At 37.9% G+C, this 25,776-nt stretch overlaps 1 protein-coding gene across 7 annotated transcripts in view; it reads right to left on the bottom strand.

Annotated features, from left to right (window-relative positions):
* Positions 1-25,776, bottom strand: part of LOC128026359 (solute carrier family 4 member 11) — a 73,521-nt gene that overhangs the window by 12,257 nt on the left and 35,488 nt on the right. For 4 of the 7 annotated variants that reach the window (XM_052613425.1, XM_052613431.1, XM_052613426.1 and 1 more), the window contains exons 6-15: positions 23,834-23,866; positions 20,743-20,824; positions 9,076-9,199; positions 7,123-7,332; positions 5,696-5,755; positions 3,441-3,525; positions 2,194-2,319; positions 1,993-2,106; positions 1,200-1,332; positions 1,017-1,090 (exon numbers count right to left, since the gene is read on the bottom strand). In XM_052613425.1, coding sequence (XP_052469385.1) covers positions 1,017-1,090; positions 1,200-1,332; positions 1,993-2,106; positions 2,194-2,319; positions 3,441-3,525; positions 5,696-5,755; positions 7,123-7,332; positions 9,076-9,199; positions 20,743-20,824; positions 23,834-23,866 — 1,041 coding nt within the window. The remainder of the gene's footprint in view (positions 1-1,016; positions 1,091-1,199; positions 1,333-1,992; positions 2,107-2,193; positions 2,320-3,440; positions 3,526-5,695; positions 5,756-7,122; positions 7,333-9,075; positions 9,200-20,742; positions 20,825-23,833; positions 23,867-25,776) is intronic. The other 3 variants (XM_052613427.1, XM_052613428.1, XM_052613429.1) reach the window with 3 other exon arrangements.

The raw sequence follows: 25,776 nt of genomic DNA, 5'->3' as shown, positions 1-25,776 counted from the left end.
TGTCCTGGCGGTGACAAATGGCTTGTTTTATATTTAATTTAATTACATGAATGTTATAAGTAGAGATTTAGGCTATAATAAATGCTACTATGTAAAAGGAATAAAAGCACCTTATTTGTTTAAAGTGCTTGCAAACCAAATGTTATTGCACTTTTGTTCATATAACAGTAGGACTACTTTTAAATGAAAAAGTGCACACTACACTACCTTTGGATGCATTATTAGTGTTGTGCATAACAATGCAATTAATTGCGACTAATCACAGGCATAAATGCAATTAATTGCGGAAAAAAACCCAAATGTTATCGTTGCCCAGCAGTAATTTTAAACTGTGATAATGCTTTTAAGATACATCCTCCAAAGGGTTGAGTATATCATGAAAGTACATTTTAACTCATAGATTGAAATTTTCAGAAAAAGGCTGCTGTATATTTAGATATATCAGGACAGGAAAAAATGACACTTTTAAATTGGGAAATTTTAGATTTTTCACATTTTTATGAGATATATTTTTTTATTAAACACTTATCTGTTGACAGAAATTAATACTTTTATTCAGCAAGTATAAATTAAATTGATTAATATTGTTAATCATTAAGACTTAATATTATAATATGAATAATGATGGAGAATGGACTTATTCAGCTTCAACATCACAGGCATAAATTACATTTAAAATATATAAGAATAGAAGAATAGAAGAACTATCCATCAGTTCTGGATCTGATGAAGGGAGGTCTGAATGCAAGCTTGCAGTCGTTTGTAAGAAATGACTGGAGAAGTGTGACAGCATCTTCCCATTATAACTAAACAGCTTCATGTGTTAAATTAGCTGTGTCGTTTTTCCTGGGCAGTAACAATGAAAGTCTTGATTTTAAAACGTAACAACTAGCCCCAGTCTCCCCAATATTTCTCGTTAAAATCAGACTATAATCTAAGAATCATTCACACAGAAATCCATATTATTTGAAAAGGTTCAGCTGTGTATATACAGTATGTGTATATGTAGCACTCACTCTTGATGGTGCCCTTAACTGCGTCTGCTACAAAAGCAATGGAAATGAACAAAGCTATCACCTCCTCTATCGACCTGTAGGTCAAAAACATACATTTCAAAAACATGTCTGTATTCAAGCAGTGGCGTCTGCACAATTATATATATTTGTAGGTGTGTGTGTGTGTGTGTGTGTGTGTCTGACCTCTTGAAAAGCTTAACAAGCAGGCTAAGGTTGAAGACTCCTCCCATGATGAGAAAGAGGCTGTTCCATAGGCCGATACATGCATAAAATGCTGCAAAGTCCAGTTCATAATCATCACAGACCCCTCTAATCACTGCAGCCACACAGAGACAAACACACAGAAGCGACAACACAATGTTGAGGTCATTAGGAGTCTTCCACATGAACAGAAACGCAGTCAACTCAAATCTTATAATGACAGGGGATTATAACGCACAGTAAATGTCCATCGATTGATGTTTAAAGAGCTGCTTCCAAACATTCAAAGAATTCCTCCAGTTATTCCCATGAGAAACCACAAGACAAGATCCTTCATAGGGAAATATTATTATTATAGATGGATTTGGCAGTTCTGTCCTCATCTGTGCATTTTTACCTATACACAGTTTCGTTTTACTACAGCAAAACCATTTTTCAGGGCAACCCTCCCGCTGGTGACAGCCCGCAGGAATGAGCTTTAGGAGGAAATCTCCTCTCAGCCAGGGCAAACATCAAACTTCGCCCAAACAAATGAGGGCCATATCGGACTCCCATCCTGCTGTTTGTGAGATTAAGAGTCTTGTTCCACCTCATCCTGTGGTTAGCAGAGCTCTCTAAACACTCACCGTTAAAGTATTCGACAAACAATGAGTGCTCATCTAAACATACCGCAAAAACAAAGAATGGTTCAGAACCAGACCTCAAACGAGAGCCAAGGTATGTGTGTATGTGAACGTGCATCTATTGTTGCATGTGGAGGCATACATGTACATACCGCTGATGAAAATAGCGATGGGTGCTGTGGTCAGTGGAATGACGAGAGGAGAGCCAGCACACAACGAGTAGATGATTCCACCTATACTCTGCCCGATGATCGTCTTCTGAACATCTAATCAAGAGGAAAAAGCAGCTCAGTTTGTGTTTGTGTGTGTGGAAATGTGATGTCTGAAGAGCGTATGTGTGTGTGAGTGATCACCAATCTCGCCCCGAGTGGTCTCATCGTTGAGTGAGCCAAAAGCGATGGCGGGAAGCAGCACAGCAATGTAGAGGAAGATGGACGTCGTCATGAACTTGACCAGAGCTTTGTTATTACCCACTAATCCTGAAACACACACACAATTCTATAAAATGTACATAAATATTACAACTTGCAAAGTGAACTTGAGAAGAATGTGTTTAATGGCACGTCATATAATTATGTATTTATAGCTGTTAACATATAAAATAAATAATCTGAGCTATATTCCCCTATAGCACAATAACAATAAACAAACTCAATCAGAGTGAATGCGAAAAGGATATGCACTTTGTTAAAAAAGTTTGCAGTCAGAATGATTTTCTATGTTTTTTAAATAAGTCTCATGCTCACCAAGAGTGGATTTATTTGATAAAAGAAATACAGTAATATTGTGAAACATTATTAGAATTATTTTTTAATTAATTAAATAAAAACATTTCTGTTCTCATTTTTAAATGTAATTTCCTGTGATACAAAGGGGTCATTATTCCAGGCTTCAGTGTCACATGATCCTTCAGAAATAATGAAATAAAATGCTGATTTGGTGCTCAAGAAACATTTATATTTATTATCAATGATGAAAACAGTTGTGCTCCTAAATATTTTTTGTGGAAACAGTGATTTTTTTTGATGAACTGACTGCATAAAAAAAAAAAAAATAGAAATATGTATTGTAATATAAATGTCTTTCCTACGATATGTCCTTGCTAAATAGAAGCATTAATTTCATAAAAAAAAATAGTACAGAAATTTCTATATAAATATAATTTATATATACAGAATATATAACTGGAATATTTCAATGCAAAACAGAAAACGGTTTATATCTATGAATCATGAACTGATTCATATGTTTCTAATGCAATAAGAGAAAGAGAGAGGAAAGTTTAGGAGAACATATCTTATTATTTCCTCAGACTGCTCATCTGTACCATACAGTATATCTCTGTGAGGAATATAATGTGACATAAATCCCAGAAATACAGAATTTTGTCATTTCCGTCTGTCCCTGGTTCTGCTTATTAGTGGACAAGCTCTTAATAAATCATCTGAACTACTGTCACATGTTTAAATATAGCTGAGGTCATTATTAAGACCACTGGAAGATCATATATCCTTTTAGAAAACTTTTATTTCCAGAACATCTGCAAAATTTGAACCTTATGTTCAAAACATTTGTATTTGTAAGTTTATGCATGGCACACCATCAGTGAAGTCAGACGGGTAGAGAGGCAGTCGGCGACACAGATCCTCATAGATTCCTCTGCCCACTTTGAAAAAATCTCTACACTACACACATACAGAGAGAGAGAGGGAGAGAAAGGATTATTCACACATACTGTATATGTGCATACATCTACACACACAGGTGCATCTCAATAAATTACAATGTCGTGGAAAAGTTCAAGTTTTTTTAAAGTCTTTTTTTAAAGTAATTTAAGTCTTTGGTTCTTTCAATTGTGATGATTTTGGCTCACATTTAACAACCCACCAATTCAGTCAAATAATTGAAAAATAAATTCAGTCAATCTTTGTTGGCCTTCTGAAAAGTATGTTCATTTACTGTACATGTACTCAGTACTTGTTAGGAGGGCTCCTTTTGCTTTAATTACTGCCTCAATTCAGCTTGGTATGGAGGTGATCAGTTTGTGGACTGCTGAGGTGGTATGGAAGCTTGGGTTTATTTGACAGTGGTCTTCAGCTCATCTGCATTGTTCGGCCTCTTGTTTCTCTTTTTCCTCTTGACAGTAGCCCATAGACTCCCTATGGGGTTCAGGTTTGGGGAGTTTTCTGGCCAGACAAGCACACTAACACCATGTTCATTTAACCAACTCTTGGTGCTTTTGACAGTGTGGGCAAGTGCCAAATCCTGCTGGAAAATGAAACCACCATCTTCAAAAAGCGGGTCAGCAGAAGGAAGCATGAAGTGCTCCAAAATTTCTTGGTAAACGGGTGCAGTGACTTTGGTCTTAAAAAACACAATGGACCAACACCAGCAGATGACATTGCACCCCAAATCATCACAGACTGTGAAAACTTAACCCTGGACTTCAAGCAACTTGGGCTATGAGCTTCTCCACCCTTCCTCCAGACTCTAGGACCTTGGTTTCCAAATGAAATACAAAACTTGCTCTCATCTGAAAAGAGGACAGTGGACCACTTGGCAACAGTCCAGTTCTTCTTCTACTTAGGCCAGGTAAGTGTCTGTGGTTCAGCAAATTCCTTGACACGTCTGTGTGTGGTGGCTTTTGATGCCTTGACCCCAGCCTCAGTCCATTCCTTGTGAAGTTAAATTCTTGAATCGATTTTGCTTGACAATGAAAGTGAAAGTGATGTGACAAACAGCCAAGTAAGGTGACCCATACTCACAATTCGTGCTCTGCATTTAACCCATCCAAAGTGCACACACACAGCAGTGAACACACAAACCGTAAACACACACCTGGAGCAGTGGGCAGCCATTTATGCGGCAGCGCCCGGGGAGCAGTTAGGGGTTTGGTGCCTTGCTCAAGGGCACCTAAGCCGTGGTATTGCCGGCCCCAGATTCGAACCCACAACCCTAGAGTTAGAAGTCAATCTCTAACCACTAGATCATGATTTCCAAAGGTTCCAAAGGTTTCAGTTTGGTTCACTACGCTACACAATCATGGGGTTTTTTAGAAAACAGTTGTGTATGAAAACAATCATTAGCAAAGCACAATCCTCATAAGGCTGCGATTCTCTCAGTTGGTTGTGGACATTTTTCTTATGTGCTTTTTCCTTCCACTCAACTTTCTGTTTACATGCTTGGATACAGCACTCTGTGAACAGCCAGCTTCTTTGGCAATGAATGTTTGTGGTTTACCCTCCTTGTGAAGGGTTTCAATGATTGTCTCTGGACAACTGTCAGATCAGCAGTCTTCCCCATGATTGTGTAGCCTAGTAAACCAAACTGAGAGACCATTTTGAAGACTCAGGAAACCTTTGCAGGTGTTTTGAGTTGATTAGCTAATTAGCATGTCACCAAGGGTTTTTGTTAAATGTGAGCCAAAATCATCACAATTAAAAGAACCAAAGACTTAAACTACTTCAGTCTGTGTGCATTGAATTTATTTAATACTCAAATTTCACAATTTGAATTACTGAAATAAATGAACTTTTCCACAACATTCTAATTTATTGAGGTGCACCTGTATATAAAAGTGAAAACATTTAAATACATTTACTGCAATTCTGCAGCCGGAGAGGTACAGGATCAAAGTACACTCACACACCAATTAAAAATCATACACACTAAATCCTGATGAATCACAGCAAATACACATACAAAAGCACATACACACTCACACAACACTTTACACTGCAAGGGAAGAGATACTGTGTTAAAGCAGACAAACACACACACAATCTCTCTCTCTTACTTAAATCCACACACACAGACACACACACACACACAGAAGCTCAGTGTAATCGCACTCACACAAGGCCCCCTGCACAGCAGAGAGAGAGACACAAGATGAGAGAACACAGATTCTGCAGACTAGAGAGAGAGACAGCTCAATGTTAGAACAGCATTAGTACATTAGTAAAAGCATTACAACTTCATCAGCAAAGCAGTCAAGACACCTGTTACATTACTTAAAATACCCATTAATGTAGCATCAGAAAACATCTGACACAAGTGCATTTTAGAGAATTTAATTATACTGACTTAAGCATTTCTATAAATAAAAAGCCACCACAAAATGTGTACATTTTTGTAATTGTGTATTTGTTTGTGCATATACTGTATTTTTTATAACAAAATTGTTATTGTATTTTTAAATATATTTTATCTTTAAAATAATTAATAAAAAAAAAAAAAAAAACTTTCTGACACCAAACATTTGAACAGTATATAATTCTAGTATTGTTCATTGGTAATTTATATGTGTGATCAAAATACATCCGTTTTTGAAACTGAATAAATGATGTAAAATATCAATACATTTTTAGTTTTTGATACATAATCCATTAACTAATGTTAACCATTTAAATCTTAAAAGAAACAGAAAAGAACTACAGTTTTTTTTCTAAAGCATGTAGTTAAGACCGATTATGCTGAGGTAGGAAACACTGGTGTGTATGTGTGTGACTGTGCGTGTGTCTTTGTCCCTAGAGACAAATTTAGTGTCTTGTTGAATTAATCAAAATTTAATAGGCTTTACAGGTCAGGATTTGGTGGTGGAGTAATGTGTCCGTCTCACATTAATGACCTAAATTAGCCTCTTTTTGGCAGACAGACAGGTACATTTTCTGTCAGTCAGAGAGAACCTGTCTCAGGATATGTTTAAAAAAAGAGTCATACAGTTTTAAGTGTTCAGTACTGCGCCGCACTCATTCATCATGACAGTGTGTGTCTGATTCAAAAAGAGAGAGACCTTTCCTGGTCCTTTGCCAGAGATGAATAGCTTTTAGTGTGCAGTGTGATCATGCACACACACACATACACATGTACACGCAGAGTAATGATCCTCTCCACCTGGTTACCATTCCTCAGATGTGTGATGGAGTGAAAAATGCAAAAAAACAAAAACACAACTATTTGGGCCTCCGCTGTTGTCTTTACAGAGAAGAAAACAGAGGGCTTTTACAGGCAGCTAATGTCACCCAGGGTGGTCTAATGCTCACATATGCCAAATCAGACTTTGTGTGTGTGCATCAAACCGGGAATGACAAACAAGATAAATTCTCATTAGCTGCTACATGCTCGGTAGAACTTAATCACTGGAGTGTTAAGTCAAACAGCAAAGGGAGAAAGAGAAAGCGACGGAGGAGGACTGAAGAGAGAATAGAGGAAAACAATCCAATTAAAGCCATTAAAACTGAACCTTAAGCATCGGCCCACGAGCTGCGATTCACACACACCTTCAGTGGTTTTTGACTGTGTGGGTCTGTCTCTTCGCCTTCCACAGCCGTGGCTTTACGCTTGGCAGCGGTCAAGTGGTACCTCTGGATGAGCAGTGCCTCTTTGAACTCCTCTTGGGTTTTACTCTCTAGCAGCTTCTGTCTGAAGGAGATGTCTGAGAACATGCTGGCGAAAGTCCTGCCCAGCTCCATCGCTGTCTTAGTGCTTTTCTGAGAAACGTTAAATACAGAAATCAAACATAATTGGTGATCGTTACTCATTTATGACAGCGATTAAAGGAAATATTCAATGTATTAATCAAGAAATCACTTCATTTTCTGAGCAGAAAATACAGCAGTTGCAGTTATTCTCAATTTATTTCCAGTTATATGCACTTACTCTGCCAATACAAGAGAAGAGAATAAATGCACTTTCCAGTTTGCCCTAGATATGTGATTTTTGCTTTATCATCTTATGGATTGACTCCATTTGGTATTTAAGTTACATCACATTTTGTGTTTTAAAACACAAGGCAATGAGAAGACGTGTTTGTGTGTGTGCGCGCATGTGATTTGAGTTTGTGAGAAAAGCACAAGATTACAAAGCAAAAAAAAGTTTGCTGTACTGCCTGGTGAACTGCAGAGGACAGAAAGAGATGAGAGCATGCAAGAACAAAGAGAGAGAGAGAGAGAGAGAGAGAGAGAGAGAAAGAGAGTGATTAGATGTAAACAGATGTAAACACATACACACAAACACAAAGATTTATGATGTAAACACAGACGCAAAGAGATACACAAAATGGTCTTGGAGGGAGCCAGGCGCCCCAAAGCCTTTACAGGAAGACTGCAGGGGGAACAAGAAATGCAGGAGCAGGACTTTAAGACTTGAACATGATAGTATTAGTGTGTCTGAACTTGCCATGAATAAGATTTTATTATCTCAATTGTTTCTCATAAATAGCAAACTGTTTAAACAGAGAGAAATTCGTTTTCTTCCAGATTTTTTGATAAATACCCTAGTAACTTCATGATTCCTTCAGAGTAAAAGTTTTTTCCTTTTACTTTTTGATTTCAAAGACCCCTAAACATGATTATCCTTTTCCTGAAATAAGAAGCCTGTTATATATTTTAATGTATAAAAACCCATTGAAACTACGTGGAAAAAAGTGTAATATTATTGTCACAGTGTCTGGGTTGTGTTCCCTGGGGTTTCACTAGATGTCACCCTTTCTCACGGTGTCTGTCACCTTATCACTTCCTGTTCCCTTATTTGGTCACCTTCCTCCTTGTTGTGTAATTGATTGTTCCCCCACCTGTCTCCTGTTTCCCCATTATCCTTCTGTGTATTATTACCCAGTCTGTCTGAGTCTTTGTCACGGAGTCCTTGTTTAATGTTAAGGTTATTTCATATCAGTTATTCTTGCCTTGTGTTCGTGTTTTGTTTTGGATCTTCCGGTCTTTGACCCGGCCTGGTTTGTTTACCCGTTTGGATTACCCTTAATAAACGTCATACCCGCAATTGGTTCTCTCTCCTCGTTCCTTGCATCACGAGCCGTGACAATTATCAGCTTTGTAGTAATAACAGTATATTGTTAATATTTAAATGCCACTAATCTTAAACCAAACCCTAATCCAAAACCTATTTTAAGTTCATGTTTTTAATTAATATTACTTAATAACTAAATGTATATTTGCACACCATCAATAATTCAATGTAATATTTTAAAGTTGTGAAATACTTTTTTTTTGTGGGTCCCCATAAGGAAACAAGATTATAAATTATAAAGAAAACCTAAAATAGCAGAAAGGTTTGTGTGAGGAGTAGGTTTGTATGTAGGGTAGGGTTAGGGTAAAGAAATAGAAAATAAAGATCACACATTATAGAAACTTTTATGCCTATGGAATGTCCCCCAAAAATATGGAAACCAAATGTGTGTGTGTGTGTATGAGAAAGAGTGCGTGTGATAATATTACCATCTTTGAAGGTGCCAGAATGAGGATAACATAGCGGACTTCTGCACAGTTTTCCCCCCAGTTCTGTGGACGATCCAGGCGTGAGATACACACGTGCCGCCTCTGCAGGTTCTTCACATTACAGCTGTCACAAAGAGTTCATAAATCATCATAAATCCTCTTTACGATTATACAGTGCTTTAATGTACCTGGCATAGTATCAGATTAATTCAATACATAACAGGAGTTCAGCAAACACATTAAGTAATCCATCGGTTGAGGTCTAATTGGATTACAGAAAGCTCTTGAACAGGGGTGTCACAGTAATATTTGGTTGTGGGCCGGTTGGCAAAAAGGCACTTCCTGTTCTTTTTCAGGCTTATAAAGTTATAAAATAAAATAAATAAAGTGTGTACCTATTGTCTCAGACATGTTGCCACTTATTATGGGGTTAATATCAACACAATTAACTATATTAAAACAAACAAAAAAGATAAAAGCACTCAATGAACTTGACTTGGTAAATTTATGTACTGTAATTTGCATTAATAAATCAAGTCAAATATAACCATAAAGGTTGGCCAACGGAACAAAACTAAACAGTACAATGCTGCATGTCTAATTTACTTAAAATACCATTACATACCATTAATAACAGGCCCTATATTCAGACCCTGCCATCAAGGGCACTGAATCTGCCTCATTGGTCCAGCTAATACTCATAACCATAAAACTCTGGCAATGTATTAAGGTCACAAGACATTTTAGAAAAGGAAAATGCCATGGGACAGTCTGTAAGTCTTGTAAGCACTTACAGCACATTTAGGTGCTCAGTTTTATTTACTATAAATGTAAGGAAATAGAGACCTGTGGAAATAAGGCCTGTGGAGTTAATAGGCGTGTTTCCACTGTCGAGCTTAAACCGGGCATGCTAGTGCCAGGGCCAGTCGCGTTTCCACTGTCACATCCGTGGCTTGAACATGCCTCGGTTTTTTGACCCGATGAAAACCTTGGGCCAAAGCGGGCCAGTTGGGGCTAGAGGAGGGGTTATGAACAAAGGCGGAGTTTCTCCACGCCTGGAGAGCATCAGCCGCAGATCAATTCAGAAAGATAACAGCTTTAACACCTGTAGTATTAAAGCCTTTTTAAAATAAGTTGATATCAAAACTCATTCTTAGTCAGCAGCGAGTGTTTGAAATAACTTGATCCGGTGTGGATTATGATCACCTTACAAGGCATACAATATTTAAAAGCAATGTAAAATACTATGCATGATAAACATTAACATTACCATAGTAAACATGGTAAATGCAAACACTTGGAGAAATCAGATGTCAGCTTCTTATTATCTATCACAATTGTGTTTTTATTTAGTAACATATTTCATCTGTCATAAGTCTCATCTCAAGAGTTTAGCTCCATGTAGAGTATGTCATCAAAATAAAATAAGGATTTTTGTTCGGATGCTGAGTCAGCGCTGCGGATCATAACAAAAAGCAGCTATAACACCAGCATTAAAAACTTTTTTTAATAAGTTGAGCTCAAAACTCACTTTCAGTCAGCAGCGTATGTTTGAAATAATTTGATCAGATGTGGATTATAATCATACATGGCAGAAATATTTATAACATTACTACAGTAAACATAGTAAATAGGCTATGACCGCTGGAAGAAATCAGACGCCAGATTCTTCTTCTCTATCACAATCGTGTATTCATTAAGTATATTATCTGTCATAAGTCTCATTTCGAGAGTTTAGCTCCACGTTGCTTATTTTTTCGGGAGATTTTATAAAAATAGAGAGATTATCATTCATTCTAAATGTGACGTATAGGCTACTGTGGCTACAAATAAACAGAAACGGACTCGACTGAATAAGCAGGCTATTTTTATAAGCGTTTAAAATAAAATAAATAAATCATACAAATAAATTTATTTCTATGTGATTTAATTTTGAGTCCTGTATCAGGTTCGGACTGGCCCTCGGGAGCACCAGGAGCATTCGGTTGCAAGGCAGCTGATTTGGCCCACTGCCCTGTTTTTTGTTTTGTTATTATTAATATTAATATTTTATAAATATGCCTTGTCAACGTACCAAAGTGACAATTTCAGATTTTTTCATTTGATAATATATTGATAGGCCTTATAAATCATTAATCGGTTAGCCTTGACTGTCAGCACTGAACTATACGCCATATAGCTTTTCCGTCAAATGGTTCCATACAGAACCGATGTGCGGGACTTGATGAAAGAGTGGAGTCAGCCAGAAGAAGCAGTGAAATTTAGCTAAATTACTGACTTGTTAGTGGCTTTAAATGCAGGTCAGATTCATATGTAAATAAACCATCAAGGGGGTCTGAGGTCTCGTCCTCTATGCAGACTGGCGCATCATATCCTCTTTTGGTCCCAGGGGAAATTGTTGTCTCTCAGAGCAACATACATCCCAGGGAATCAGAATCAGGGAGCAGACATCCTGTCGAGGCTGGGGCTGAGGCCCGGGGAATGGAGACTCCATCCCGAGATGCTGGAGTCAATATGTCAGAGGTTCGGCTCAGGGGAAGTGGAACTATTCGTGTCTAGAGAGATGACTCACTGTCCACTGTGGTTCTCCCTCACACAACTAGCCCCACTGGGGCTGGATGCCATGGTACAGATATGGCCGAGACGTGTATGCTTTTCCCCCGATCACTCTGCTACTGGGAGTTCTAGAGAGGGTTTGTCGCAACGGCATCAGTCTATTATTGGTTGCCTCATTGTGGCCGGCCCGAGTATGGAAAAGAACAAGAGTACAGAAAGAACAAGAGAAGAAAGGCACCGGGCCTAGATGGTGTTACACCAGCCTGTCTGACATCCTGTGCTGACCAGCTGGCCCCCATCTTCACAAAGATCTTCAACACATCACTGGAGCTGTGTGAAGTCCCTTCATGCTTCAAATGCTCCACCATTATCCCCATCCCAAAGAAACCAAAAATTACAGGACTAAATAACTACAGACCTGTGGCTCTAACATTTGTGGTCATGTGGATGACCAGTCAACATGGGACTACATTATGTCCTGCAACATCTAGACAGACCAGTGACGATCCTGTTTGTGGACTTCAGCTCGGCTTTTAATACTATCATCCCAAACCTCATCCTGCCCAAACTAACTCAGTTCTCCGTGCCCACCTCCGTCTGCCAATGAACCACCAGTTTTCTGACAGATAGCCAGCAGCTAGTGAGGCTTGGAAAAAACTATCTTCCAGCACCTGTACAATCAGCACTGGTGCCCCACAGGGTTACGTCATCTCCCCACTGCTCTTCTCCCTCTACACCAATGACTACACATCTAAAGACCCCTCTGTCAAGCTCCTGGAATTTGCAGACGACACCACACTCATCGGCCTCATTTATAGATGGTGATGAGTCTGCTTACAGACAGGAGGTTAAAGAGCTGGCTGTCTGGTGCAGTCTTAACAAACTGGAGTTCTGCATGCTCAAAACTGTGGAGATGATAGTGGACTTCAGGATAAATCCCCCTGCACTCCCCCCCACTCACCATCACAGACAGAACTGTGACTGCAGTGGAGTCATTCAGGTTCCTGGGCACCAATGTCTTCCAGGACCTGAAGTGGGAACCATTTCACATTTCACTCCATTGTGAAATAGGCCCAGCAGAGGTTGCACATCCTACGCTACCTGCCACAGGAGCTGCTAAAAACAGTTCTACTCCGCCATCATTGAATATGTCCTCTGTACTTCTATAACTGTCTGGTTCAGCTCAGCTACCAAATGTGAAGACTACAGAGGATAGTCCAGACTGCTGAGGGAATCACTGGTACAACCCTCCCCACTTTCCAAGAACTGTACTTATCCAGAGTGAGCAAAAGGGCCAGTAAAATCACTCTGGACCCCTCACACCCAATCTTTGAACTGTTTCCATCTGGTCAACGCTACAAAGCTCTGACCACCAGAACAGCCAGAAACAGGAACAGTTTATACTGTTATAACACCATACTTGTTTACATTTCAAATTTACACACATCATACCTATACATCATAATTTTCTATTTTATATCTTTTTTTGTTGTTTTTTTTTTTAAGTTGTTCACTTATGGTCTACCTATGTAACACCATACATGTTTACATTTAAAAATTGCACACAACATACTTGTACATCATAATTGACTATATTATATTTTGTCTATTTTTGTTGTTGTATTTTTTGTCTTGTTTGGATCAAATAAATGCAGGCTTCATGAGCAGAAGAAACTTTTTTAAAAAACATGAAAAATAATACTGTTCAAAATCGTTTGACTGGTAGTGTCTATTTGTATGAAATATAGATTTTTTTTAATCAAGGGTGAGGTGGTTGTTTTCAACAAGGTGGGCAGTTCTGCTCATAACAGTAGACCTCCTGGTAGAACTGGTGCAGTTCAAGCAAGAACCTTCAATTATTTTCCATGGTCCCAAACTAAGGATTTAGACCCTTTTTTATGTGATGGCCATACAAATAATAGGGTTGTCTGGTTTCAAAAACTGTTGTGGATGTATAGGCTATATACAGGAAAAAAGATGAGCCAAAATCAGATCTTTTGGGGTACAACAGCTTGACCCTTAAAATGACACATATGTTCCTTTTTTACCCCTAATAGGTAGGCCTGAAAATTATTACCTTAAGGGTATTTATTTCTATTGTAAGGTACTAATATGTACCTATTAGGGGTAAAAAAAAAAAAAATTAAACAAAGATGTCATTTTTTGTGCTGCTACAGAGTCAAGCTGTTTTGACACCTTTTTTCTGTGTGGCCTTGATGAGTGTGATTTCCTGGCCTGAAATTACGACCCAGTCCGGCCCTGCTATCTATCTATCTATCTATCTATCTATCTATCTATCTATCTATCTATCTATCTATCTATCTGTCTGTGGTAAAAAAAAAAAAAAAATTAAGTTTACCACTTGTTTTAAATAGACAGCAATACTTCAATGTAGACTGCACGAACCAAGTAGCACTGATGATTGTGAATCTGACACATTTAATAATACATACAAAATTTATAACAACTTAATTTAAAATGTTGCAGCACTAAACTAGTGCATATAGCTGCTGGTAAAGTTTAACAGGGAGTGGTTGGTGAAATATCATACTGTCTAACGTGCTGCATCTGCCTTAAGAAAATATGATTTGTTAGCTTGTGCATTGATGTTGGATGCTGACTGACACTGCTATCAGAGGCTGTTGATAAAAGTTTTGGCAGTGGTTAAGCAAAAGTATTGAAAATTCTGAAAAAAAGTAGATGAATCATCAGAACCTAATCATGACCTGCAGATGTCTGCTAGATAGGGTTTGTTGGTGATCAATTTATTTTGATGAATGCCTCAATAGCAGGTAGCAGGTAGATTTTGATAAATGTGAATCCTAAAGTCATCAATGTATGATTTGCTCAAGAGCTGCATCCTTCTTGTCAGATTACAAGAGTTACTACTGTACAAAAAGACAGTGGAGATTAGGACAACTAGATAAGCCCCAGATACAGATCCCCTGTAAAGACCTTGTCTCAGATGACCACCGGGACAAGACCACAGGAAACAGTTTGTACAGTTGTAAACAATCCGACTTTGCTGCAGCCTGGAATTGAACTGCTGGTTTCGTCTGGTCAGAGGAGAACTGGCCCCCCGACTGAGTCTGGTTTCTCTCAAGGTTTTTTCTCCATTCTGTCACCGATGGAGTTTTGGTTCCCTGCTGCTGTTGCCTCTGGCTTGCTTAGTTGGGGACACTTAATTTCCAGTGATATCGTTGACTTTATTACAAATGATTGTACAGATTCTATTTAAACTGAACTGAGATGAATGATAAGTGCCTTTAACTGTAATTTTGCATTATTGACACACTGTTTTCCTAATTAATGTTGTTCAGTTGCTTTGACAATCTTTTTTGTATAAATGGCTATATAAATAAAGGTAACTTGACTTGACAAAAGTTGGCCTATTAAAAAACTATTTCTCTAACCTTAGTCAAGTCAAGTCAAGTCTGCTTTATTTTCAATTTTTCCACATGTGCATACAGAGAAGTGAAATTGTGTTACTCTCAGACCCATGGTGCATACAGATAACACTAACAGTAGAGCATAAAAATACAGATAGATACAAATTAAATATGAAATACAACTATACACATAAGGGCATGTAAAAAAATACATACAGCTAAATAAAGCAACAAAAGGCACATTTGCAGGGTGCTCTCGATGGTGCCTCTGTAGGAGGTGCACATTATGGGGGCCGGGGCTCTGGCTCTTCTTAGTTTGCTTCTTAGTAGGTGTTGAGCCCCAGTTGGACCAGTTTGTGAATGAGCTGTTGAGGGATGATTGTGTTGAATTCTATACTGAAGTCTATGAACAGCATTCTGTCGTATGAGTGTTATTTGTCTAGATGTGTGAGTGCTGAGTGGAGGGCAGTTGTTTTGGCATCATCGGCCCTTTACTGGCCCTTTGCTCACTCTGGATGAGTACAACAGCCTGATGAGATGTTGAAAATTTCTGTGAAGGCATCAGTCTCTCAGTACATGCCCAGGAATGTTGTCAGGAGCTTTGCGTACATTGATCTTGCTGAGGGATCTCCTCATGCTGTCCGGGGACATCATCATAACCTGGTCACTGGGAGGAGGTGGAGTGTTCTGTGCAGTGGTGCTGTCTTGTTCCTCAAAGTGAGCGAAGAATGTGTTCAGCTCGTTCAGCAGGGAGATGGTGCTGTCACAGGTCTGCGGTGGGGGCTTGTAGTCTGTTATGGTCTGTATCTCCTGCCACAAGCTCAGAGTGTCTCTGCTGATGCTGAATTGATGGGCTATCCTCCTGGAGTACTGTCTTTTAGCCTCTCTGATGCTGCGGGATAGGTTGGCCCTAGCTGTCCACAGCCCCACCTCATCTTCGGCTCTGAAGGCAGCATTCCAAGCCTTCAGGTGTCTGTAGACCTCCCCTGTCATCCATTGCTTCTGGTTGGCCCAGACAGTGATCGTCTTTGTGGCTGTTACATCATCAGTACTCTTGGTAATGAAGGCATTGACAGTCTCGGAGTACTCTTAGAGGTTTGTGGTTTTATTGTATGCAGCAGCCTGCTTAAACATATTCCAGTCAGCGGTGTCAAAACAGTCTTGAAGAGTCTCTGACGACCCTTCCGGCCACACTTGTACTTGTTTGTGAACTGGTGTGGCGACTTTAAAGAGCAGTCTGTATGCAGGCATTAGTATAACAGTGATGTGGTCTGAGGCACCAAGGTTGGGGAGGGGGAGGTAAAGGGCCTTGTAAGCTCATCTATGTGTGGTGTAAACAAAGTCCAGAGTGTTGTTACCCCATGTGGGAAAGTCTATGTGTTTGTGTATTTTTGGGAACACACACTTTAAGTCTGCCTGGTTGAAATCCCCATTTAAGATGAGAAAAACATCGGGGTGGGCTGTCTGCTGCTCACTGATGTGCTGGTACAGATATTAATGTGTCACTCCTGTTGCTGTTGTTGGAGGTGGGAGGGATGTATACAGCAACGAGCAATACGGCTGTGTTTTCCCTGAGTAGCTAGAATGGCTTTGGTGGATAGAACCCTACCCACCATTGCTATTTAAACATTAGTACAAATAGTATGTTATTTCTATTTACAATGTTGGTGAATAGCATCTTTAAGTATTTGCACTTTTTGCAACCATAAAGGACAACTGATTGTCTTAGCTATGGAAAACCAAATATATATAAAATACTTTATATACAAAAATATTTTTTTCTTAAGTGTATGAATAGTTTTTGGGGCCATTGAATATTTGGGGAGTAAGCAATTCCTTTTGTCTCTGACACTTCTCCAGTTATTTGCACTCATAAAGATAGTGGCACCCCTACATCTATTCAGAGCAGTGTGGAATGATGCTTTATCTACACTGCTGGCTGTGTGATGTGACAAAATAGAATGTTCCCATTATAATCACACTACACGGCAAGTGTGTCAGCGCTGGTCCCCTGTACACTTCCACACAACTGTTTGAGCCCACAGTGTGTTTTTTTTCTGTGCACTGAGATCTGAACTCCTCCAAACGCTCTCATTAAAATAAATGAATCTGTTTTGTTGCATCAGTTGCTTGGGGTGCAGATGGGCCGCAGAAATACTGCTATCGCAAAACTGCTACTTGCTGATCTTCATTAATGGGTCTCTGGCATGATCTTCATTTTCTTCTTCCTCACACACTGAACAGAGGCCAATTGATCTTCCTTGAGAGTACACACTTAAACTCTCTGTTTCCATTTGTTCTCTGGTTTTAAGTTTTGCTTTCTAGATGTTATTAACACAAACATACTCTTCTAAAATAAAACATAAGCTAATTACCAAATTATGCCTGAGCAAAATGCCAACAATATTTGCCTATACACTATCTTTAAAAAAATTGGGGTCAGAAAGCAATTCATTGTTTAAAATCATTACATTTACAGTTAAAAAATATTAAGATTTTAAATAAATACTAAATCCTGAGATCAATATTTCCAGATCAGAAATGTATCAATCATGGCGTATCATGTGTTTTCAAAACAATATTAAGCAGCAAAACTGTTGATTATAATAAGGATCATATGACACTGAAGACTGGAGTAATTGCTGGTGAAAATATTTTTGATCAAATAAATGCAGTCTAGGTAAGCATTAGACACTTCCTTAAAAAACATTTAAAAAATCTTACCAAACCCTGTGAACCTCAAATAGGCATTGAAAGATCCTCAGCCCCATCACATCATGGGCATCACCTATTCATCTTTCCTTACTCGGGCAGACATGCTAATCATTTGCCATGATAGCAACTTCTTCCCTGAGGCCATCTGCCTCCTCACTGGCCTCAGGATATTATTATACTGTACATGCTCAAACTGATCCAGCAGTATTTCATAATCACAATACCTCGAAATCTATAAAATTTAAGTTGACTGTTTTGAGAACAGTTGTTTAAACAGTTATATTTCAAAGTCATGCAATTATATTTCATGAAATTCTATTTAGAATTTCATGTGGGTAACTACAGTATCCAGCAGAGCTTGACCTCAAGAGTTTGAAGAGAAGACAGGAGTACATGTCCACTTGGCTAACTCCTTATAGAGATTTGACAACACATCAGCACTACACAGACATCTTAACCCAAGATAAGGTGATAAATGATTTTTAATTGACGATTCAAGGACTCCCTGGCACAGAAATGCATTGACAATGTAATACTGGCAAAAGCTTCTGCTGTCATAATGCATGTTTTAACTTGGCTCACCTCTTGTCCTTCCTTCACCGAATCTCTCAGACTGATTGCTTTTTTTTTGCCATTTTTTCGGAGAGAATCCAGAGTCCTCTACCCTATTTTGAACTGAGGTGTCCTATGTCTAACAGTGTCATCTGATGTTGTATTCTTGCCCCAGATATATCTTCTGAGCATTTTTTACATTCACCTCAAATATTCAATTTTTTTTTCTGGGCAGCATTCAGTAGCAGACACTGTTCAATTCATCCCTCAGATCTCTCTGGCTACCTGCTGAGGTTACACTGATCACCTTGTTCTGTCTCTTTTTTGCTAAAAAGAATAAAGGGTGTATGTCATGTGTATTAGAACAAAAGGTCATTAAATTAATTTCACATTTATAACAACTGGACACAAATATTTCTTAGTTAAGGCTGTCATTTGATCAAAAGTCAAATCAAATTATTTGTTGAACTAATGATAGCCAGTGATATTTGCAAAGTTTTCAAAAATATTTTGATTTAATTACTAATCTCTGAACTAGGGGTGTCGCGATATATATAATGATAACCTTGATATTCAAAGTAACAATTTTTGATATCATGTTAATTTAGTGTGTAGTGATATACCGGTATTAGCAATAACTGCAATATTTAAAATGAATAGTTCTCTTATGATAACACCACATGTAAATACTCCAGTGCCAGTTCTTGGTTGACACCTGTCACACATTTGTGTGCATCAGAGTAAGTTGCCATTATTTTACTAGTCATCAAATGAGAAAAGTTTTATTAACCTGTTAACAGTGGTTTTCTGTGTTCATATATTGAAGTAAAGGATGATTATTTTAATTGGTTGCTTTCTTTATATTTTTCTTATTTTTGTATTTGCAATAAATATGGCCTGTGCGTAGTCAACATTATTTCTTTGTTCAAATGTATTAACAGTTACACAATTAAAACTGATCTTGAAAAACTGAGTGACCACATTGCTACATTAAACTCTGTAAAATGTTTGGTCACATGCCATGCACTTAATGTCTCATCTGCCGTCATTCTTCATTAAGGTTCATTAGTTAATATTAGTTAATTACATTAGTTAACATATATAAATAACATACATAATAATGAACAATATTTCCACAGCATTTATTAATCTTAGTTCATGTTAATTTCAGCATTTACTTATGCATTATTAAAATCACAAGTTGTGTTTGTAAACATTAATGCACTGTGAACTAACATGAACTATGAACAACTAAATTTTTACTAACATTAACAAAGATTTATAAATTGTGTAATAAATGTATTGTTAATGTCCACTCCTGTTAGTTAATACATTAATGTTAACAAATGACATCTTATTGTAAAATGTTACCATTATTTATTTATCATACTGTTGAACTTGACAGTATTTTCTTTCTTGTTATTTCATAGGAGCTTCAAAGAAGACAGAGTCTTGTGCCCTGCATTTATCAGTGTCCTTATGTCCATTGGGTGAAAAAGAAAAACTCAATAAACAAATTAAAAAATAATTTGACTGATATCTTTCCCCCCAAGGTTTCTATATATATCACGATATCAATATTGTGAATTCTTACGGCCACAATAACCGTGATATAAAAAAATCGAATATCGTGACAGCCCTACTCTGAACACATTAATAGAGTTTGCATATTATAGAATTATAAGATTATTATTATTATTATTAGCATTATTAATGTAGTTAAATAGGTAAATATTTAAATACAGTACACTAACCTTCAAAAATTTTAAGACGAGACACTGCAGGTGAATAGGGTAAAAAAAAAAACTAATAGTTATCACGTTACTTACTAAGTTGATTGATTACATTGATAATTGCAAATATTTTTTGTATTACAAGTTTTCTAAAATGTTATGTTTAGAATTTTAATAATGTGAAATATAAAAATAACTATCTATGTTATAATACAACTTATTCTTGTGATGTCGAAGTTGAATTTATGACTGAATTGATATGATATGAATTTTTATGTCGAGATAACGAGAAAAATAAGTCGTTATAACGAGAAAACGAACTTCGTTATGTCGAGATAACGAGAAAAATAAGTCATTATAATGAGAAAACGACTTTCGTTATGTCGAGATAACGAGAAAATTAAGTCGTTATAACGAGAAAACAAAAAGGAAAAAAAAATTATAATGCATGGCCGCTTAGAACTTCCGTATGAAAGAGACGCATTTCTTTTAAATTTAAATCTATTGTAACAATATAAATGCATTCACAGGCAATTTTTATCAATTCAATGCATCCTTGCTGAATAAAAATACATATATTTTTTGTTAAATATACAAAGTTAAATTGGAAGTCCTTGTTATAATATTTTTTTAACTATTCTTGTTTGATTTCTTCAGACTACCCTGCTCTAGAACCTCTTAAAGGGTCAGCATTACAGGTAAGACAGATCCAGGTAACTCACAGAATGCAAAGCCAGGACTGCTGGTACTGGATCCCCGTGGCTGTGGCTGTCACACACTGCAGCGTCTCTGACAATAGATGCACTGTGAGGAGAGAAGGCAAGGAGTCAGTCATGAGCGGCCATGCAATCCAGTCAATGGATAACCATGCATGAAAAAGGAAACTTAACAATAAAGTCAGTTTTAACTACAATCTGGATGCCTCTTCAAAAGTACTGCACATCAAGTGCGAATTGAGTATGAAGAACAGTAGTGAGACTACTCATGAGTTTGACACCAAGATAAAGTCAACTGACTTTTACTGAACATGGTGACACACAAAAAACAAACAAGAGGATGTGAATTGATGGAAGGGCCGGTAATTAAATCAAAGTCCACTCATCTCCATGAAAAGGCTAATGCATATCAAGGAAGAACAGAAGCAGAAACTCACCAGAGGACAATACACATCACTGCAGCCAGCATGAGTGACAATGAAGACCTTTCCAAGAACACCACCAAATGTTTAATTCAAATTAATCAATCAGTGTGTGTGTGTGTGTGTGTGTGCGCGCGTTCCCTGCCCTCTGTCTTGTGTAGGTGTGAGCTGTCCAGCATATTAATCACAAGCAGTATGAAAGCATGTGTGTGTGTGTGTGTGTCTGTGTGTGTGTGTGTGTGTGTGTACGTCCTCTGTCCGGCAGAGGTGACAGGTGTGAGTTGTTCAGCATGACCAGCAAAAGCAATATGTGTATGTGAATGCGTGTGTGTGTGTGTGCATGTGTGTGTGTGGTTTAGGAGGCAGGATGGATGTCTCTGGCACACAGTCACACTGTCTCATCAATAAGACATCACACACTCACACCGTGGACAGATGGGTATCACCATGACAACACACTCAGCACCATCGAGATATAGGAATAGAGAAAGAATGAGAAGGAGTGGAAAAGAGAGGGAAATGTATCAATGGAGCAATACAGGGCAATATGAAGACCGTTGAATTGGCAGGAGGACAAACAGCGGAGATAATTGTGAACTGTGTTCGTGAAGGAAAAACTAGACCATCTCTTTCCACAATACTTTTGAAAATCAAAAGTACAAAGATGCATGTTGTGCAGGGCCATATAAGCATGTACACTAAGGAAGTTTCACAAACACTACAGCTGGATGAATATTTACAAGACTGTATATTATACTGCATATTATTTTGTTGCTGATAAAAACATGGGATTTTGGGATGTTTAAATGTCTTCTGGCCATTACTTTGTAAGACAATGCCAGTAGGCCAGTTTGAGAGTATGTTGATAAGATATTTTGATACGGTCTCTGATTCAAACCTCTGCAGCAAAAAACTGAACTAGAATTGGGAAGTGTGATTCATTTACTTTAATCAGTTCAAAAATCAGGGTTGCGACAATCAGGGTTAATTATGTACTAGAATAACTGATGATGTACTAAAACTTAAATAAAATGTAATTATATAGAGATATAAAAAACACACTATAATAGTTAAATAATTGTATAACTATAATAGTCTCAATGATACTAAAATAACACTGTCAACAATTTCTGAAAAATATTAAAAGATGTCCCTGTGTTACATTTACTTGTTTTAAATGTTTAGTAAAAAATATATTATATTATATTATGTAAGGGATAATGTACATCCAGCCGCGGAGAGGAGGGGTCTTGTATCAGCCTGAAGGGGTTTATTCTGAGAGAACAACTTGCTGGATGCACATTATCCCACTTATTACATGGCTACTTGCCACTTAAGTAAACAATTAGACACAAAATATTGATTTGAGTTGACATATTTGAATGCAATGCTTCCGTGAACACAGAAGTTGCGAGCAAGCGGCAAGTTTTAACAAGACATATTTAAGGGAAACAGTGCAGTCAAACCACTTATTTCACCTCAAATATTATTAAGGCAATAAAAGAATTAAGACCAAAATGTAAAACTTTACCAGTTTGTTAGTTCTCTTATAATCCATTACAGCATATAAAACAATCGTAGCAAAATGGCAGCAGCTGCGTTTGTATGGAACAAGAGCGAATACGCGATACTAGGATTAATTATTAATAATTGTACACCATTTTGAATCAAGTTTTAATATTTTATTAGCTAAACAAATGCAAAGCTTCCACCAACAAAATAGAGTTCAAGCTAGAGTACAGCGCTGACTAGCTTTTACCGGCTGTTATCGGGGGATAAAATACCTTGGAATGCTGCGACTTACCAATCAGAATCAAGTATTTCACAGAGCCGTGTAATAAATTATATTATATTATATTATATTATATTATATTATATTACTAATTTAATCTTTATCTCACCATGATTATATATAATATATACAGTATGATCACATATAATATCATACATTCAAAAATTACTTTTGAGTAACTTCAGTACTACGGACTGAAACTAGCAAACACACTTGCACTGCACCTTGCGTCGCATTGCACCGGGTGTATTATAGGGCCCGTAATGTTTACAGCTATATCATACATGCATTAATATTCAGGCAATCATCTAAGCCAACCGCACCTAACCCCTTCTAATAACTGCCAGAGGCTTGGACATCAGGATGGAATGAGATGCTTTAATTCACACACACTAAAGACTTTTCCTCAAGATATTAAAAAGTCTGTTCACTACTTGTATGTGTGTGAGTGTGTGTGTACTGCATAAATATTAAGCAGAAAAAGACATCAGAATGACAGTGGAGTTTTTCAATCACAACAGCGGAATCCATGCACAGCCAATCAGCCGAACGGCAATGAGGCAGGAATGAGAGCGAGAGAGGCAATGATACAGCCCAATATAAAGCAACCCCACAGGGAAGGGAATCACTCAGCATTCACCGCCGTCTCTTTAAAACAACACCAAATCTTGTCATTTCAGATGTGTGCATACTGATTTCAAATTAGATTGTGTCACTGCATCAACAGGAAAATACAGCAAATTGATGGATCTGAATAAAAAAAAAAAAAAAACACAGACTCGCGTGTCTGTTGGACTAATGGTACGTCAATCACATCAGCACTCAGGTAGAAAACACACATGAATTGTGGGTAATATCCCAAGTCTGATCATATTGTTCTTACCGTTGTCATAGAAAATGAAATTCGACGACCTGTCTGTGCGAGAGAATTGGAGACACACAGATGCACACGTCCAGGCACACACAATCACACAAACACACAGAAACTGAGTTCAGCTTGGAAAGGAAAGAGTTAAAGTTAGGTTGAGCACAGAAACACATGTTGTGAACCCTAAAATCAAGCAGAAAGAGTGAAACGTCTCTCAGACACAAATTCAGATAACCCACCACCCACACAGACACACCGAACCTCCCTCTCTCACTAATTGGGACTGGGTTGTCAGGCAGATGCTCAGGTCTTTTTACTCAGATGAAATATGAAATATATTTTTTCCACCTTTCATTGTGCTTGCATCTTGGCAGAATGAGATTTTTATTCCCATTAGATTCTAATTTGATCTCCAGACTGACAGACTTTAGGTTGCGTGTACAAGAGTGAGTGTGTGTCTGCGTGTTAAAGACCTGCCGAGTGCACATACAATCAGTGCACTCACAATTAGACCCATTCATGGATTCTCAACCAAATAATCATAGATTATCATATTCATGACATTCACATCTCATAATCCAATCACACATCAGTTCATTTGCATGTTCCCAGGCTCATATCATTAATATGATTATTGTTCACATGTGAGCTATGTATCCTAGCAACAGAGACAAGAGGGAATGTATCATCCCTAGACTTGAAAAAAAAAAAACAATATCAACTAACGATAATTCCCATTCACACAATAGGACAGAATCTGGGCACAGTTTAGGTGCTGTGCTGTGCAGACTGGAGTGACGGTACAGCAAAGTCCAGGACTGGGTTTAATTGGTGCCCAGGATAGCCAATGATATTCTGTGTGCATTCAGTGTGAATCTGGCAATGATGATAAGAACACAGAGATTACTGATGAGCCGGAAACGATCAATACTATCCAGAAAAAGTGTGCTGCCAGCTTGTGAAAATCTCAGAAGGTAATGACACATCCATGCGGCTTGATAGATTTACAATGCTTGTGTTGTCATTAATATTTCATTTATTATAGTGAATTCTATATAAAAAAAATCATATCTGAGCATAGAGCGGTGAGATATATGTGGGTTGAGAGACAGATATGTTCAATTACAACATATAATAGGCCTTTGTATCTCAATAAAAAGTTTTCTTTACCCTTGTCTCTCGTAAGTGTTTTTGACAGGGAGTCCTAATTAGGTGCTTAATTTCAATGCTGACCATAAATACTAGGGTTTCAAACATGTATAAAGTAGGAGATGAGGCATCCAGTTTGCCAAAATCTCTGGTGGTGTGGCATCACCTCTAGCTGAGAGTATGCCAGAGTTTTCTTGCGTTTGGAAGAATAATTCAGTCTTTCTGAGATAGGTTGAGTTGTTGATCTTCCTTCAAAACAGCCGGTAAAAGAGTCGATAACGCGCGTCATCACTTCGACACGGAATTAGATCTGGCTTTTGTTCACACAGCGCTCGTTCCGGGTCGAACCCCGCAATGTTACTAGGTCCCCGACCCGGGTTCAATTCGGTAATCAATCCCGGGACGTGGTTGCTTTCACACAGAAGGCGACCCGGCAATGTTCTGGAAATATTGTGGGTCCGACGTGCAGTGTGAAAGGGGCTTTGGTGATACAGAAAACAGCTGAGCTCATAAAGCAGGGATACTTGAATGGGAAAAAATGGGCACCATACACTAGATGACTGAAGATCACACAATATCAGACTTTTCAAGTTGTCCCGAACACAACAAATTTATGCAAAAACATGCACTTTCTTGGTAGAATCGACTCAAAATATCAAACATGTTTAACATCATCCAACTGGATGGGTTCTCAATCTGAGGCTACAAAATCTGAGTGATTTTCTGTGAAATCTGTCAACTCTGATGGACCAAACTCAGAATTTCTTCAAACTGCAAACAGCACCAACAATCTGAACAGAAGTCATGTA

Source organism: Carassius gibelio, chromosome A13 (assembly GCF_023724105.1).
Source record: "Carassius gibelio isolate Cgi1373 ecotype wild population from Czech Republic chromosome A13, carGib1.2-hapl.c, whole genome shotgun sequence".
Lineage (NCBI taxonomy): Eukaryota > Metazoa > Chordata > Actinopteri > Cypriniformes > Cyprinidae > Carassius > Carassius gibelio.
Note: the sequence above shows the minus strand (reverse complement) of the source record. Positions and strands in the feature narration are given on the sequence as shown.